The sequence below is a fragment of the Tympanuchus pallidicinctus genome, unplaced genomic scaffold (assembly GCF_026119805.1).
Source record: "Tympanuchus pallidicinctus isolate F22 unplaced genomic scaffold, pur_lepc_1.0 scaffold10, whole genome shotgun sequence".
In the NCBI taxonomy this organism is placed as follows: Eukaryota; Metazoa; Chordata; class Aves; order Galliformes; family Phasianidae; genus Tympanuchus; species Tympanuchus pallidicinctus.
In genome coordinates this window covers 10,493,467-10,513,013 of record NW_026294619.1, presented here as the reverse complement: position 1 = coordinate 10,513,013, position 19,547 = coordinate 10,493,467, and the positions used below count along the sequence as shown (strand labels likewise).

The 19,547-nt window shown below is 37.0% G+C and overlaps 1 protein-coding gene across 3 annotated transcripts in view; it reads right to left on the bottom strand.

The window, feature by feature from the left end:
- The window catches only part of EPHA3 (EPH receptor A3), a 220,211-nt gene that overhangs the window by 146,314 nt on the left and 54,350 nt on the right, over positions 1 to 19,547 (bottom strand). For all 3 annotated transcript variants that reach the window (XM_052704221.1, XM_052704229.1, XM_052704239.1), the window contains one exon: positions 3,498 to 4,158. In XM_052704221.1, the coding sequence (XP_052560181.1) occupies positions 3,498 to 4,158 (661 nt within the window). The remainder of the gene's footprint in view (positions 1 to 3,497; positions 4,159 to 19,547) is intronic.

The window sequence follows — 19,547 nt, the reverse complement described above, 5'->3', positions numbered from 1 at the left end:
TGCAAGGAAAAAGCTGATTGGTAGAAGATGAAAGATGTACCCAGTAAAGCAGCGCTACGTACAGTTGTGTTTGTTTTTTCCCCCCCTCAAGAATCTGCTATTAGCCACTATCAGAGAAAGGACATTAAGGCAGATAAACCTTTGGATCTAATTCACTACGTTTTGTGGGTTGTTTTTTTGTTTTGTTTTTTTTTTTTTTTAAATGGATAAAATGGAAAAGATGAGTTATCCCTGTTGACTGGGGAACTGACAGAAGAATCTCGGAAGGAGTAACATTCACTGTGTAGTTCCAACCACATGTTATTTTCTAATTGAAACAAGTCAAAGCAGTAATTCTAACAGAGAAGATGCTACAAAGGATCAGGATGGCATGAAGACAATTTGGAAAAGATATTGCAAAGTTGTTCTTTTCAACAAGAAAATATTAAAATATAATTTATTAGGATGACTATGAAGAATGTGTTAACAAAGCTTCAATAATGAATAGTAAACAATGGATTACAGGCATCATATTTAGTTAACTAATTATAACTAACATAGCCAACAGGAAAAAACTATGAAAAAATGGCTTTTCCAAAATGGTCCAAATGTAACATCTTCTCTAACTTCTATGAAACCGCTTCCTCCAAAGTAATTAACAAGTGTAAAAATATTTGCTGTAATAGGTGTTAATTCTCATACTGTTAACTCACATAGATTATGAAAACCAGAATTCCTTAGGGAGAGAAACAATTAGCTTTGGATAAATCATTTTTCCACACACTCAGAACAGTGAGGACAAGTATGGTAATGACAAAATGGGTCCCAATTCTTTAACAAGTCGGCTTCCTACTGCTGAGTAAGTTGTAAAATAGGGAGTAGTTGGTAGGATCAGGAGCATAACAACCTAACCAACAAGAACCAAGATGCTTAATGAGCCTAGTAGTCTATCCTAGGCTTTTCAGAGTCAAACGTGGTTATGTTTGTATCACACCAATGACAAAAAAGGCTTGTGTCATTTGAAAGCATGACTATGCCTTCATAACTGCTCAAGAGAAACTGTTCTCAATGAAATCTAAATGGGCTGATGCCATACCATTAGGGTCCTTAATTTTAATCATCAGTGATGATCTCCTGCTAATGCAAAATAATACCGCTTCCAAAAACAACGTTCCAGAAGCAAACAAACAAAAATTAATTTCAAGAAATGAGATCAAGTAGTGATGGCCACTGCAAGTTAGTAAATGCTGCCAACCACTATGAAAATAAAAATTTCTATGTTGGTACTATTTCAAACTTTAACTGAACAATTTCTTTTTTCCCCAATAAGGCCTTCATTCCAGCCAATACTTGCAACACTACATTTTGGCTCTTCTTCAGACTGAACAGTCTGAAGAGTCCATTGCTCTCCTTGATTGTGACTGAAAAACCACAAGACCCAGCCCAAAAGGGAGGAAAAAGAGAAAGAGTGAAGAAAAAGAAAAAGATAGATGCAGGAGTGAACATCAGCCTGAGGTTGAAACATATGTTTAAAACTGAACTCTTTTTCTGAACAATTCAACTCCTGCTGGATTACAGATGCAAACAAATCAGAGGTTTTGGGTTACTGACTGCTTTTAGAGTATCACTTCAATCACATCACACCAACAATATTTGATAAATATGACTTCCAATAAAAGTTAGCAGAACATTATATGTTAAATCAGAATAAACCAGAGTGACCTGTCACTACTGCTAATGGTTTCATCATGCATCGCTCCCTTGATCAGTGGTTGGTGAGCAAGTGGAGGGAAAAAAAGAAAAAAAGTATTTCAATGGCCTGATTTTATGTCTTCAAAATCATGCATGATACACCCATATATGTCCCTGGTAACCCACTATTACTCTATGCCATATACTCACTATTACCCTAATCTCTGGAGAGCTGAGTTTTCTATGTCTAGAGTTCCCCAAGCACCTGACAATCTGTTCTTAATCAGATGATTTTACGTATTTTATTAAATTCCACTTGTTTGCTCATTTTCAGTCTGACACTTTCTGCAGTGATTGCCTTTCTGTGATCATGTGTAATTTAAATTCTAATCCAACAGCTTTCAACTATCCACAAGACAAAAGATTTTGTAGTTAACAAGACTACATGCAGTAATTGGAAGAGTATTACCAACTTTCCAACATTTTTAGCTATAGGAGGCCTTAGCTGAGGCATTTCTGCACAATAAAATATCCTCTCCTCATTTTAGCTCTTAGCAGTACAGTTTAATTTGTTCTTAGTATCTGTATCTAAATGCAGAAAAATAAATACTCAACTCCTCACGTTATTCATATTCAGAGCAAAAACAAAACCAAATCAAACACTCTTACTCCTCTCCTACAAATCTTACCTGTCCTTTTGTGAAAAAGTCGCCATAATCAGAGGAGTACGTTTTACAACTACACAGCTATACCTACTCTGGCTTGGTCAGACCTTAATAATCCTCCAGCACTGCTATGTTTATATAAGACAGCCTTCAAACTAATGAGAAAGGAAAAAGCTTTTCTCAGCCAGGTTCAGAATAGTAAAATATCAATAGCTTTGAAATTTCTGCTCTTATGGATACGTGCATATCTGCATACATACCTTTACATCACACCACACAATAAACATCTCAGCTACTACTCCCTCCATCTATGACCTTTCCAGATATTTACATTTAACTTCTACTCATTTACTTAAGACAATTTAACAGAGCCAGGCTCTGTGAAATGAGGTTAAAATTTTAACTAGTCAAAAAAAATCCACACCATGATTCTGTAAAAAGCAAAACATAGACCACCAGTCTTTTGATTAATATTTGAAGTTGGATAAATACATTATGTATTTTTTTTAACATCTGAAAGAGCATTTCTGGAAAAAAAAAAAATAATCAACGTCTCTGGTATAAGTCTCTGTTCTTGGGAGCATTCACATAACCACAGTTTGCAGAAATCAATAAGTATGAAGAAAATGATTTTGAGTTGAATACACGAGCATTTCCATGAAAATGCAATTTTGATATTCAAACATTAATTTTCCAAATGCATCTGCATTTAGGTTCTACACCACTACCTGAACAAATTGTATATATTTTTTTCTGATCAACCCCAACTAATCAGTGCAGCTCAGCAGTAGATATTAACTACTTATACATTCAGACACAAAGTTAAGAAACACTCACAGAAAAAAACAACATATTCCAACATAACAAATGCATTTGAGAAAGGTATAATCTACCAAAAGAAATTCCAAGAGTGGTAAGAGAAACTACACTTACTACATAATGTATCAGCTAAAAATCAATGTTTTAACCTTGTCAAATATTTCAAAATTAAATTACATTATTTACACAGACCAAATAAGCCTCATTTCCATGGCAATTTTATGGACTAATTTATTTCTCTCAAGAGTTTGCAGAAAATTAACATGACCCAAGACACAGAGTAGGGACATAAAGGGAAAGCCCTGTTAATAATTGAGCTATGAACATGGAGTGCATCGTTACCTTGGCACGCAAAGCCTCTTTCTTCATAGCCAGCATTACACAAGCACTTCCCTATGGGCACTAGCCATTCTCCTTCCGTGCTGCAGTACATCTTGGGTGGCTCTTCCTCCTTGGAATGATTGACACAAGAACCCCGCACCTCCACCAGGGACTGGGAGTCCATAGGAACTGTATCTGGAAACATGGCGAGGTTCTTGACAGTGAAAGGGCACTTCTTGAAGTACACTCGCACCGAGACTAAGGCAACACATGCACCTACATCTTGGAAAGCCAAGTAAAAGCCCTTCTTGCTAACAGGTCCCACCTCACGGACTTCTGTATTCAGCTTGAGAATCCGGTCCCCAAGATCCATCTGGGTGAAGCTCTCATCAGCTGCAATGGTGTCAATCTTCGTAAATTGGTGCTCTCTGAACTTCGCCAAATGGTCATCATCGGATTCCATGTAATACAGATTGAAAGTCTCTTTGCAAGTGCCCAGAACTAGAGGGATACTATTGCAGTCCCTCAAGGTAAATTTGAGCTCCACGTATATCTTCTGCGCTGAATTGCGTGGAATCCAGTTTGTTCGCAGCCAATTGTTTTGACTGTGATCCATAACATTGCACACTTGGTAAGTTCTGATTGGAGTATAATGCTCATCAACACCACTAATCTCTTCCCACTGGAGAAAAAGAAAAGAAAGAAAAAAAGGAAATTTTGAGATTAACGAGCATACCAGTAAAAAACACGTTTAGAGACAAATACAGCTAAAAGCGAAAGTCAAAGTATCTGATCATACTTCAGACATCAATAAAAAGTCTGGCTGAACTTGCACTTAATATTTTTCTATAAAAACAAACATTCAGTAAATGGAGAACTCATTCTTAAGAAGTCACTTTTTAGCAAGTTATTACGTGTCATGAAAGAGGTACTACAGCTGTTTTATACTATTAAAATCTGGTTTCTTAGGCTATATGCAGAGATGTCCCCTTGATCGTAATTCAAATGTGTCCTTATTACAACCACACACCTCAAACAGAGGGTCCTCACTACAACCACATTTGCACTGTTAGAATCAAGCTGTACTTCAAATATTGAGCAACATTCAAAGTTCAGCTAGCTTTTTTTTAAGAAAAAAAAAAAAGGCAGCCCACTGACTACAGCTGAAATTACACTTAGTCAGAATAAAATGTTACAAGCTTTATATTTATTTCAGGTATATCTCAGGCAAGATCAACTGTTGTAAGTTGTAAGGTAAGGAAACAGAGCTCAGCTTAGCCTAGTTTCCAGTTCTCAAAAATTAATGCAAACTTACCTTTAGAATCTTAGTAATTAAGTTCTTCTGTATACTCTACAGGCTATGACTCTAAAATACTTTTTGAAAAATACATTATTATTGTTTTGAAGCTGAGAAGCTTACTTGACACAGAAAAGGAAAGAATGAGTTTTCTATCTGCGAATTACTCATGGACCAGTCCTACCTGGTTTCTGAAGTCTCTTACTGAACAGAACTATTTGCCATTCATGGGAAAATATGAAATCCTACAGGTGTAATTACAAGTAAACACTTATTATTAAGTCATTCACCATACAAAACTGAGTTACTTAAAAGCATTTTTTTCAGCTTTCTCCCTGAATGGATGACTGTGACCACTTGTTTATTTTGTTTTTAAGGACATTGTTCTTCAACATCTGTTCATAGAAAAAATTGGCAGCCATTCTATTTTGCATGTCATATCATGAAATGAAGAAGTCTTAACACCAGAGTACTAGAATTAAAATACTTCTTACTATGACCATTACCCATGGCAGGATCATAGCATCATAAAGGCAGAAAGCCCTTCCCTCCCCCAACACCCGGCTCAAGCAGGGTCATTTGGAACAGACTGCTTATGATTGCGTCCACTCAAGTTTTTGAACGCCTCCAAGGTAGACACTCCACAACCTCTCTGAGCAGTCTGTATCAGTATTCAGTTGTGCCCAGAGTAAAATGTTTTTTTCTATGTCTAAATGGGATTTACTATATTTCAGCATCTGTCCACTGCTTTTCACCTCTTGCTGGGCACTGGAGGAAGAGTCTGGTTCCAGAGCTTTTGTGCACTGCCATCAGTCATCTACCTATACACACTGCCAAGATCTCACTGAGCCTCATGATCAATGTTCTATTCTTAAAACTTGATCACACAGACCAAAAAGCTAAACTCCCATAATGATAATAAAGCATATTCTAATGGAGCATATGCTAGCACAACAACAATTGAAATCCTTGCTTCCCTGTTAACCACATACATCCTTTGGAAAACAAAACAAAACAAAACACACAGCACAAATGTTGTTCCACAGCAGCAATGCAGTGTAGCTGGAGAGCAACAGAACTTAAAACTGAGCTACTGCTTGGTAGAAGTACTAGAGTGAGATGTGAAGTAGACAGAAATACTTATACTTTGAGAAATCACTGCCATCCTCAGGGAAAGGACACAAAGATTAATTTCTTCCAGGAAAGCATTTTCCCTCAAAAATCACGTCACATCAATGCTATATTTAAGGTCTCAGTTCAACAATCATTCATTTTACGTAGGCACCTTTTGCTGATGGATCTACATATACTGCAGAGAAAACATTCAGAAAGAATGTGGCCATATCATAGTAATATCTGAGTGTGTTCAGTTCCAATTCAAAGAGGTCTGGGAATAACTACCCACAGTGTAGAGGGTGCAGAGCTGATCTGCACAATGAAATTGTCCACACATCCCTGAAGATGTGACTTTAAAAAATGTTATTAAACCAGTAGATAAAAGCAGTGTAAATACTCTCCCTTTAATTGAAACAAAGTTTATTTTAGTTCACTATATTGAGCTGACTATACACAAGTTTTATCTCTTCCTGACTAGTTCAGCAGAGTTAAAAATCACAGACTCTGCATAAGCATACAGCAGCTAAAACACAGCAGCTTACATCAAACCAAAGAGCCAGCAGCACAGGGACTGTGGGTCAAGGTTACCACACCAACACCCATGGCCAATAGAACGTGCACCATGTAGCTGCCCAGCTGACAAGGACAAGATCTTGCCAGGCTTTCAGCCTCTGCTAAGTTCACAAAGCTCAATGTGGGACCTTCCCCAGTCATTTACCCTTATCCCTGTGCAGGTACAGCCTCTGAGCCAGCAGTGGTGCAAAAAAGCCATTTGGATGCCATTGTCACCTCCCACAAAGCTGGATATATCTACTTAACTGTCTGGATGAATACAAATTGATTTACAAAGTTCATCTACTAGATGAAACTTGACAAGATTACAAAAAAAGCATTTTATGGACATTTAAAACACCTCACACTGACTCATAAGTGATCATCTTATTCTCTCTTCCATGTAATTTCTCACCATTTCAACATATTTTACACATCCAGTGAGATCCAGATGTTTTTATTTTGGAAAAGTCTGACTGCAATTTCTGTTCATAGCTTTCTTATTTGGCGTGCCTATGCAGGCAGCTGAATTGCTTGACAAAGGGGATGTCACATCCATGTTCTTTATCTACAGGTTGCAATGCATGATTATCACTTCATCAATTTGTATGAAGACCAAATTGTTTGGAAACTACTGTAGATTGCCATATCATTGCCACTTACATATACAACAGGATTTCGAATCTATCATTGAATACTGAAGCACCACTGAAGGAAAGGCACAATCTCAGATTGTGCTAACTTGACCAAATTATTTACATTGCCAAAAAACAATCAATATTGGAGCTAATGCTTTAGAAAGCACTAAGGTGAAAAATAAGTCACTGAAATTCAGGAAGAGTGCCTAAAATCAGAATCTGAATAAAATCTGTGTAGATTGATGACTTCAGTAAGACTGATGATCAAACTATAGAAACAAGCAGTACTACATCTATGTTGCTCATACTTCACAGCTATTCCCAGTAAACTACCACACTGCCATCCCCAAGATGTCTTAATTCTAAACAAACTATGGGTCTGAATTCCTCTTCACGACTTTTGGATACCTAAGGCAGGAGCCAGGTGCTCTTCACAGCACAGAAAAGTATCTGAGATCCTCAGAGAGAGGTTCTAACTCACATGCTGAGATCACACTGACTGACAGTAGTTGGGGCAGAAAGGATTTTTATTTTCAGAACATATCTATAGCAGTGAGTGTTGGAAATCCGGTTTTGGTTGTGTTGTTTTTTTTTTTAATTCTTAACAAAAGGGAATGAAAAACTCCTAAGAACGGAGTTAGATTATTTTTTCAAAGCACTTCCGTAATCCAGGCAGTTGTCTTCTCCCTGTGACTCCATTGGTGATCTGAGACTAACGATATTTACCTACAATTTTATCTTCTATTAAGAAATTTGTGTGTTATATTTGGCATGATTTGGTGCCACACCATTTTAAATAGCATAACTCAGTGATTCTAACTGTGGCTAGATAGGAGTACATCTTGAACTACACATTCATTGTGGGCTCTGGAATACAGGCTGGGAGAACACTGCTGAGAAATCAGAAGAAACAACCTCATGTGAGCATCTTCACGTGGTAGGATACCCCAGTCCTGCAAAGCAAGTTATTTCTAAACAAATAAAATACAACTGATATTTTTCTTGTCGGTTTGCCTTTCTCCCTCTGCAAGGTGTTCATATAAGCCACTGCAGAACCATCATTCATTCAAACTCTGCCCAAAAGCACTTAACGTTCTAATACTGAAAACTGATCCCACTCTCATCTGCTGGTTTTTAGTATTCAGTACTCAGCCAGAAAAAACACCATCTTTATTACACCTTGCTTAGCAATGACAGAAAAGCATGCCTTCCCATGCACACACACTTTCTGCCTTCTGCTACTCATTCAAGCAGTTCCCTTTCCAAAAGAAAAGTTCATTCCAATAGCAGTCTCATGTTTCAGATAGTGAAATGTTAAGAATTTACATGCACTAACAGAATACCAAAGATGTCTTTTTTTTTTTTTTTTTTTTTTTTTTAACTCCCTGACTGCCAGGCAATTACAATAAAAAGAGGTAATAATACATGACAGAATCAATGAAGCTCAACACATCCTACAAACCTATGTTTCATACTTGGTGCTCAACACAAACTCTGGTGTCTAACAAAAGGTAAAAGTGAATAAAAGTATCTTCCTTGTTGGGAGTACTAAATGCAAATACTCTCCTCTCCCTCCCTCTCTTTTCCTACTGCTTATTTTCACAAATCTCATAGGAACTTCAGTCTCCAAAGATCTTAGCTTCCCTGGAAAGCTGTCAAAATTCACCTCTGGGCTCTAAAACCAGTAAGTGGCATCTTCTTCTTTCTTGTATACATACACACAATTAAGTGCATGTGTATCTGTGTAGTTCCATTTCCCAGAGTTTATGCTAAGAACACAAACACAGGCCACAGTGTTTAAAACCATAACATTAATGCAGACTCTGTGCATTTCTATTAAGTTTTAAGAGGAAAAAAAAAAGCATTTTCAAGCAGAGAATCAAAACAGTCAAAGTTAGGGTTTCACATAGTACATGGAACACTGAAATATTCTTAAACTGTATTACACACATTCAAATCCATCAAGTACTGAGATCAGTGGTCAGCAAATACTTGAGACACAACGCTGTTTTATAACACTGTTTAGAAATGGTCTTTGCTTCAGTGAGTAATGAAATTAATTAAAAAAAAACACAAGGAGGAAAGTTACAGCTGACAGGTCACAGAAAACCCTGGTGAAATTGAAGGTGATGTTTCCTAGAACCATAGAATGGTTTGTGTTGGAAGGGACCCTTAAGATCACCTAGTTCCAACCCCCCTGCCATAGGTGGGGATGCCTCCTACTAGATCAGGTTGCTCAAAGCCCCATCCAGCCCGGCCTTGAATGCTTCCAGAGAGGAGGCAACCACAACCTCTCTGCGCAACCTGTTCCAGTGTCTCACCACCCTCACAGTGAAGAATTTCTTTCTGATATCTAGTCTAAGTCTACCCTCTTCCAGTTTAAAGCCATATCCCCTCATCCTGTCACTTACACGCCCTTATTGAAAAGCCCTCCCCAGCTTTCTTGTAGGTAAGTTCCTGATGAAAAGTTAATTCCACTGAAAATAAGTGATCTGCATCACAAACAAGTATTTTGCATAGTGTTTTGGTTTTGTTGTTGTTGTTGGTTTGTTTTTCCTCCAGGAAACAACTTAAAAGAGCAGATATATTAAATGTTAATACATCTTTCTCAAAAATAAGTTCATTTTTTGTTTTGGAGAAATCAAAGTGCTATCAATAAATATGTTCTTAAGCAAAAGAAATTCAGGTCCTATCACATCTTTGTCAAGATGATATTACAACAGATTTTTTTTAAGTATTTGTCACAGTAATACTTATGAATCCTTCAGTATTACACAGTGCTGTTATTTATCTTAAGCGTAGGGAATTAATTCTCACTGACAAATCTTTCATTCGATTATTGCATCCAATACTTGCCAAAGAATCCTTAATCCTGCTTTTGAGGGACATCAGCCATTAAGTCTGAGTATGAGCACTATCAGAGTTAAAATACTGAAATAAAACCTCATGCATCTCCTATGAAAGATGTCCTATGAGAGGCAAGGCTTTCAGAGGGGGCTGAAAACCAAAGAAATCCTTTTGGTTGAGAAAAAAACATTACAGTAGCAAACCAAACCTTTAAGCTCAGCCATTGCTACCACAGACATTTGTATCTTTAGAAAAGAACTCAAATGATCTTCAAGCCACTTCCTAACAGCTTTCTGCTTGTCGTCCTTCATAAAGTGAAAATATAATTCATGCTAGGTATGAAACGTCTGATGTACTTGATATCTTGATGACATAAAAGGTAAGAAAAAGAAAGGTGTTAGGCATGAGAATATTCACCACTCATCTAATTAAAAAACATAACAAACAATAATCAAAGAAACAAACAAAAAATCTGACAATTTGTTATGCGTTTGACCTAAAAATTCTTCATCATGATAAAAGGAAATTAGGTAATAAATAAGTACATATTTAAATTAATATTTATCTTTCTGCATTGCACATTATTCAGTATTCAGAACATTTATGCCCTGCTGAAGCATATGTTTAGGAAATGCTATTAGAATTTAAACCTATATGAATAACATTTCCTTTAGTTTAATCCTTAGATCTACAGGCTTTTTTTTTTTTTAAACTGTAACATTAAATACATCCATATTCAGATCATTAGGATAATCACACATTATATGCCTTGACCATGGCTCTAACATATTGTATGTGAAGTTCAGTAGAGTATGTATAGGAAAACTAAATTCTCAGCTCCTTGAAAGCAAAAAAAAAAGTATTCACAGAGACTTCTACAGACAACAAGCAAACTGTGAGGAGCAAGGAAATCAATCAACATAAAAATTAGCATACATTTTAGAGTAGCTTGAAATTAGAAATAATATCCAAATAACAAATGGAATTTTCCTAAAGCACTGCAATGAAATTTAACTGAATAGAAACAGGAAGGAAGAGCTCTGAAAGCTTTTGCTTAAAAAAAAGAAAAACAGAAAAAAAACCCACTCCACAGTGACCATATCGGAGAAGAATGCAGCCCAGACCAGCTCATCAGTATGAAAACACTGTCCTCATAACATCACCGAAGGCACTGACACAAACCCTATAAATACCACTTAGCTGAGATCAGAGGAAAGATAATGATCAGATTTGGAAGTTTGATAAATTTGGGAAGCACTATAGTAATCTTCCTCTATGCTTTCAAAAATCAATGAAATTATCTGCTGGTAGCAGTGCTCTTCCACTGTTTTTAGTGTAATCAAAGTTGCAAACAAAGAATATACACAGTGAAATTACCTTTGCTAAACATATAGATCTAAGCACAGACTTTGGTAAAATTTTCCTTAATGCTATTTTAAGGCTTTATCATTTTCCATTAATTAGTTATACTTGTTAAATGAAAAGGCTTCAGTGAGATACCAGGAAGAATGTAATGTTTCAAGGAAGCTGTTTTGGTATAAAATTACATGCAAAAATATTCAATCTAAGATTCATTTCAGAAGTAGCCTCATGTGTTATTCCCTCTTCTGCTCAATTACATGCTAACCTTCACATTTGTGGGAGCAGATTAAATATATCCAATGGCACAACACTGTAATTAGGAGATTTTGTTTGTAAACTCAAACAAAAAGCTAAGTTTTCCTTATAACTAAGTAGAACAGTCTCACAATTACAACCAATTCTGACCAAAAAAAACCACCTTAATTTCTTGTCTGATATGAGCTCAGGTCGAATGAGAAACTCCTTGGAAGTCCTTGAAAGTATCCAGACATTACATTTGACCAACACAAATTATATGCTAACAAAACATAAACAAAATGTGTTCATTCATCTCACAGTAGTGCCGAATAATGTTGAGTATTTTGCAAGTAGCATATTACAATGTATTCTAACACAATTTACATTTAGAAGGGATGTCAAGAGGATCAAGACAACTACTTCTTATTCTTCCTCCAATATTCTACTCTTTCCTGTCCTCCACTCAATCCCCATGAACAGCATAGACATCTTGCATATTTGTAGCTACCACACAGAGCTAGCAAGAAGCTAAAGTAAAAAATGCCTCCACGTACTGCAAGGCAGCCCATCTGTCCTCACTGCAAACTGGGGGTTGACTGGAGATAATCAGTGCCCCATGATATGACCAGACAGAGTGAGGTGGAAAGGACCATCACTCCCTCCCTCTGCTACCTGCAGCACTGTCACAGTGGTCAGAATCTTTCAGCATACATAAGCCTCATTTCTCCAAGGCATGACAAATACATATAGAATTTAGCACAAATCTCAACTCTCTTCTCTCAGCTGGTAAACAAAAATACCAAAAATAGTGTTAGATGCATTAATTTGCTTTTCAAAATAACAAATATTACAGTAATTGGATTTAGAAAAGTGTGCAACGCTATTTGTCAATACCAAGCACTAACAGTCACATAGTATTTAAGAAAGTAAGAGCATACACACTATCATGGCAAAACTAGACTAATAATTAAAGCAAACTGCAGAAAGAGAAGGAATCTCTTTTTCCTCCATCTCTAATTGCTAGACAGCTGTGTACCTTGTCTTCAGAGTTGTGAGGACAGCTGATTCTCACCCTTCTGCAAGCAAAATTCCCTAAATCACAGTGAGGTTAAAGGATCACTCAAATGAGAAAAGCATCTGACTTTACCTCTCTAACAGACAACTGAAGCCAGCACTCAAATGCTGGTTCAGAACTCGGGCAAGGAAAACCTTCATAACTTTATTTTCTCTCAATTTCTTGTCTCCTTGAGAAACAGACTTCAGTTTAATCTATTCTGCAAGTTAACAAGATCTGTTGAGTTCCTCACTTTGTAGTCCCATGGTTGAAATCTGTACTGAACTATCACTCCCAAACAAAGCCTCTCATCCACATACATCCCATAGACTAGGGAAGATTCACTCTACACATAGCTGTTTCTGGGATGGAAATAAACAGCTGTTTAGAACAATGAGTATTTCAGCAAGGAGAATTTTATCCCAGATGGAATTCACCCAAGACTGTGGACACAGCAATCTGGTGAAAAACTGTCTTAGGTGCAAGTAGAGATGATTTTACACTTTATATTATACATCACACTTGTAGTTACATGGCTCCTGTTATCAATTAGGAAATATTAAGCATAAAAGCATTAGGTTCTCCACCATTACCCTCTGCTTCCCCTAAGGCACTGTGGATCTTGCCATGTACTGACAAGTCAGCTTTTACAGAGAAGTGACAGTGGACAAGCAATTCAAGAATAAAAGGAAACCAGATCTCCTCCGAATTATTATTTGCTGTCCAGGTAAATCTGAAGATAGCTCATGTCCACACTTAGGTTTCAGTTTTCTGATTTGTAGAATAGGAAGTAACTGAAAGGGAGATACAGTCAGATACTTGTAATAGCAATGATAATTCTTGAAAGATCTTTAAAACTTAAGCAATCTAACTGTTATTTAGCCGTGCTTTAGAGTGTAACAACATCATTAAAGAAGCACTCATTCCTGTAGAGACGGTGACTATATTTATTACTGTTTTAGTAACTACTTGAACTACAATAAGAGTGATCATGCCTATACACAAGAGCTGCAACAAAAGTAATGCCTCTTATTTTGTTTTTTTGGTCCATGACATCAGAGGTGGATATTGGTGGTATGGCAATAGAGGTTGAACCTTCTGACCAATGTTCCATTTTACATGCAGATCTTATAAGCACAGCATGCAAGATTTGTTCATCACTGGTGAAAACACATAGCTAACAGTGGTGACTATAGCTGAGAATTTCCTCTATCAAGTAGTGTTATTGTGCTCTTGGTATCCAGAAGATAAATTGAAGGTATTACTTTTGGAGCAATTTCTATACTTTTTTTTTTTTTAAAGCACTAGAACATGGTTTCTGAAGCAGCAGCAGCAAGTGGGAACTTCTAAACGTGAAACCACTGCATGAATAGGAAAATACCACTGCAATAGTGGAAGTGAAAAATGTTTGTGGCACACAAACATTTAACAATTTACATTTTTAAAACAATCTCTGCCATTTCTTGATTTGAATTTACCGGAAAAATAATAAACACAAATATTTACATCAAAATGCACAGAACAGGTGCATAATGTATCATTTATTTGGTACAGCCAGTCTTTCAAAACAATGCATTTTTACACAATGGCATTTCCTAAAGAAATCCCAAACCACTTCATGTTCTCCTATTGTCATTAACAGAGCACTGACTGTACAGTGAAATTCAGTAGTGTTGTGCTCAATGTAACTGTAAAACATAGCAGCTGGCTGTATTAGAAATGGCATTCTTCCAGGTCTCAAATGTCTTATTTATATACAGTGGAATCCTGCCAGCTGTTTAATATTTAGGGCTAATAAATATAATTGGCAGTACTACTGCACAAGCACATGTAACACAAATACATACAAAACTACTTCTCAACAGAAAATCTGATTTGTTCTTCAGTGATTAAACCAAATTCGGAAGGAAAGTTCTGAGCAAATTTTACATAGCTTTTTTTTTTTTTTTTTTCTTTTTCTTTAATCCTAACAATATTTGCTTGTTTTCTAAATACCAACCTAAATGGGAAAAACTATCAGGAATCTTGATGCCAACTGCTCTAATACCAGAGCCTTCAAACCAGGGTTTTCCAGAAACCATGAAGAGAAATTGGCAAGGAGAGTGTGCTGCGGTGGAAAGAGAGGAGACTGTCAGGGCAGGTTTCCAGGGATGACTGACTATTCAGAGATCAGTCCAGAAGGGATATACATCCCCATGAGCATGTCCATGGACACACAGGACCACTACAATTTCCTTCACATTGACTGGAAGGTAAGCACAGCTCATCTGAGACACAAATGGGACAGAGATGCCCTATGACTAGGGTCCAGATTTGTTTGTTATTGCCACTTCTCAGGCAGACATGATGCTGGTGCGGGCACTGTATCAACAACTCAGTACCAGACCAGTAGGTTACCATTGTGTGTAGCACCCTTCCTCGGCGAATCCAAAAACCTGGCCCCTTTTGCAGGCAGCCCCACGAACCAATGATAATTTCAGGCTTTGTGGCCTCCACCGTGACCACTGCACCTTCAGAACCCACCACAGGAAAGAGTCCTGCATCGCAGAGAGCAGAAGGGAAACACTGAGATCTCTGCAACAACACCTGGCTTTCCTGGAAACTTACTCCAACTCCTTGGCATGATCTAGAGGGAGAACTAATCTAGAAATGGGGAGGCTTAATTTGTGTAAAGGAAATACTGTTAATGCCTCATAAATTCACGTGAGACAACAATTTTATTTGAAAACATCAGACAACTTCCATGACAGACGGAGCCCACAGTCAACTCCATAAAAGGCTGTCTACTGTAATTACCATCAGTTAGAAGAATTTGGTTGTTGGCTTTTTACTTAGTTCACATGCTAATTTCTGACATTCCTCAGCTAAGCAGCATTCCACACTCACACACCTCCACAGGCTTATCTTAATATCATTTCTTAACAACTTAGGGAGTCATCCTTTCGTCGTTTCACTTTCACTTGAGACTTCATTTTTTGAGTCTAGTTACTTAAACTATGAAGTTCACCATCATGTCTACCAGCAGAAAAATGATTTAACAGGCATGTCATCCATTAATGTCATATACTTAACATCCACTTCTTCAGTCTCAGCTCAGCTGGTGCGAACAGCTACAGCAGCCCAACCTCATCCCTCCTACAACCCTGCCACATATTTCAACTACGGTAATATCCACAGACCATACCTCCTCTCCCTTCCCTTAGCTGCACTGAGAGCCTTCTCCTTCAGCCTCTTTATCTGGGTAGAGACAAAGGCTCATATTCAAATCTGGCAATCATTCTCAGAGCCAGGCTTTATAAAGGTCAGGTGCACAAATGGATTCCTAGAAGGAGTAATGTGGCACCCACGTCCCTCATAAAAGCTTATAATCAACTAGCTGAATGTGGGACAAAAGGTTCATAAAATTAAATCAGCAGGTCCCTACAATAGGCCAAGAAAACTCTACATTTTTCCTCCTAAGATTGCCTTGTTCCTCCTGTAGAAACCAACATGCACACACAACCTTCTTATAGGAAACAATATCTGAAATCCTGTCTCAGCCACTATAACTTCTCTTCAATAGAGCAATTGAAGAAGCAATTTCAATTGCAGAAGCAATTGTGAGATGAACCTGAAAAGCACTGACAGTTTTCTTGCACTCCCTGTTTGGGCAGTGCTGCCAAAAACAGCAATAAATATAAATAGTAAGAGTATTAGTTTTTAAATCTGGATATCACATAGGGTCTTTTTTAAGCACACTGAAGTCACACAAGAATCATTAAGTTCAAAATGCTAAGTAAGTAAAAAGTAACTTTAAAAAGATTACTACTCTTTTGTCAACCGCTGGGTCAAAAGAGTAATGATAATTATCACATTCTTACTGTAATTCTATGGAAATTAATTTTCTCACCATGCAATTAGGAAAAGTTAGTGCTGTGTGCATATTTCTGCAGTTATTTTAATTGAAAAATGTTTAATACAGAAACTCGTAACATCACATTTCATATTTTCCAAAGACAAATTTGCTTCAGTTCAACAAGAAGAAAGTAATTAGACTGGGAATACTGGAGATGGTCCAGATATCTTCTCAACCTCTAGCTAAGTTGCTCTTAATTTCTCAAGGCTCTGAAACAATTATTAAACAATTACTTTTCATATGACAAGCTGGGGATGAAAGACGAACTCATGCCTAATTTAATATGAAAAACAAACAAAGTATGTCAGCTAGGCTTTTAATCAAAGACTCTTGAGGAGCTACAGCAGTAGCTCATCTTCATAGTTCTACATTACAGGTAAATCAGAGACATTGGTTCTAAAAATTTACAGTTGATTATTTGAGAAACCCTACACACTGGGAACCGCAAAAGTTAAACATGAAAAGAAGTGCATAGTTGGACATGTAGGGTACGTGTAGGAAAAAAACAGTTAACTATATTCAGGTAAGCTACTGGGCAGCATTCCAATTCAATCTATTTCAATCTCTTTGGTAAATAAACTCATTAGATAAAATAAGTCAACACCCCACCAACACTAGACTTAAAAAAAAACAAACAAGCCACCTGTTGCTCACACAAGGTTACTCACATCTTGCATACTATCTGTGTACTGTAGACCTAACTCACAGGTCATTGCAAGCCCAAGAAGTCAGTATCTTCTAGGAACTGGATAAACGCAATACTAGATGTACTGTCATATATTAGGGAAGCTCCACAAAGTACCTTACATCTAAATCTCATTCCATAGGTATATTTACATACTTACTATGTGGGGGGTTGAAAGACATCAGCAGGAACACAAACTTCTGGCCTATAATCACACTGGCAAAATTATTCAATAAGACCAAGTATGTAAACGTGAGGTATATATTTCATTTTCTAGCTTGCTATGGTATAGTGGAACATGATATGCTTTAAGACATACACTTCACTAATCATTTTCCTTACTGCCAACACCTTACTGCAGAGATAAAATATCATACAGAATCATACTCCAAATCTAAACAGTGCTCATTAGCTGTGATGCTGAAAATATTTCTGTAATTTACTTTTAATTATTCACGCTTCATTTCTGTGCTATAACCAGCTCGCATATAAAACATGCTCAGTAGTACAGCCCTGCGGTCTTTATATTCAGATTGCCTCATTTTTAGGTTCTGTGGTTAAAAAAACAAAGTTAACCTTGCACCGCTCTCAGTAAGACACTGATTACATACTGTGACAAACGCAAAATGAAAAGCGCTGCGCATGGGAGATCTTTTGTTTATGCTCCCTCCTCTTCTTCCCTAAAAAACACAGCACTAAACAAATGACAGCCAGCTGGGAAGATGTATCAATAAACGTGAGTGTGTTCGACTATGTTCTCTGCGCTTGCAATAGCATAGGAAAAAGTTCAGACAAGAATTTCACTGTTTTATTTATTTTGGTGAATTGTAGCTTTAGAGGTTAAAGTTTATGCAGACCCAGAATACAATGAAACTCTCTATTTGCCCATGAGGTAGCCCTTCAGTAGTAACCATATGGCCTTCCACGCTGTCCTGACAATGACCCCAACGCTAGTGAGGGAATCACCGCTCAAAGGATAAGAGACAGCCTAACCTTCACACTATATCTCATTCCCCTGGGCTCTTCCTGCCCAAAGGTCAGAAACTGAGTTCCTGTGTCAAATTATTTATGCTTCTGATAAAGAAGACTCAATCTCAGGCTCTGAGATAAGACCACCACAAACTTTCTATTTAAGCTAAGCCTTTGAAGTCCTGTAAGCCAGAAGATAAAAATTACATTTGAATATACGCTGTCAGGAAAGCTACCATATGTAGATAACTGCCTTTTTCAATCTTCAGCTTTAGTCATTCACTTCCCAGTGTCCATCTGAAAATACTGAGAAAAAATTCAATCCCCCCCCGTTTCTAATCAAGAACCTTAGTGCCAGGAATCCTTGCTGCTGCCAGGACCAAAACACTCTTGTACAAGATGGATGGCACCTAGTGAGAAACCCAGCACATGAAAACATTTGGAATGTGATACAAGCCACAGGAAACAGAAAAAAAAAGTTGGTATAGCTACTGATTTATAACCCATGAAATACAGCTAGTAATGCAGATTTGCTGATATGCAATAAAGTTCAAAAGTGCATTTCATAGTTATTTCATATTCACATGTCCCAGAGCCAGCGTCCTAATGGGCAATATTTTGGGACATGAGAACTGCGACAGCTTGAGCTCCATACACCACTTACAGCTTACAGCAGCAGAAAATGAGAGGGAGAATGTAGGAAGCTGACAAACCTAACACTCTAAATTCCATCTTTTGAAGGATCAGCAAACAAATTATTACTGATGAACCTCTGCAGTACAAGATACAAAACCAAAGGAGTCAGGAAAAAACGAAATACAACTACTGTTAAATATTCATTTTATCTTTGACAGCACCAAAACTCATATTTCATATACCAAAATTTCAAGTGGTAAGACTAACAGTTGTCATGAAAATTTTATTTTCCTCCACAGAACAGCCCAAAAATACGCATTTATCTGTCTATACTACACTTTGGCAGGCATAAAAAAAAAACTTCAGAAATAAATTAATCAGGATTTCCAACTAACAAAATACAACGTAACTTTGAATTTGCTGAAGCATTCAATGCAGGTGAGGCTAAATATATATCTAATGCCATATAGTTTTATAACCTATGCATTAAGCATTTTGGAATACTATGGCTTGCCAATTTTAAGTGCCATCCCATACTAAATGAAGAATTGCTTCCTGTAATGACACTGTACCTACTGCTCTCCACAAATAATGATACTTACAAAAGGAAAATCACTCTATTGCTGTTAATTATTAATTTCCAAATATTTATGGAAATTGAGTCTTAAAAGCCAGTGAAAATAGTAAATAAAGTATGCTTTGATTGTCCTCATTGGAGTGTATCCAGACTTAACTTTAACACTTCATTCACAAATTTGCAGATATTTTGAAAATAAAATCAGA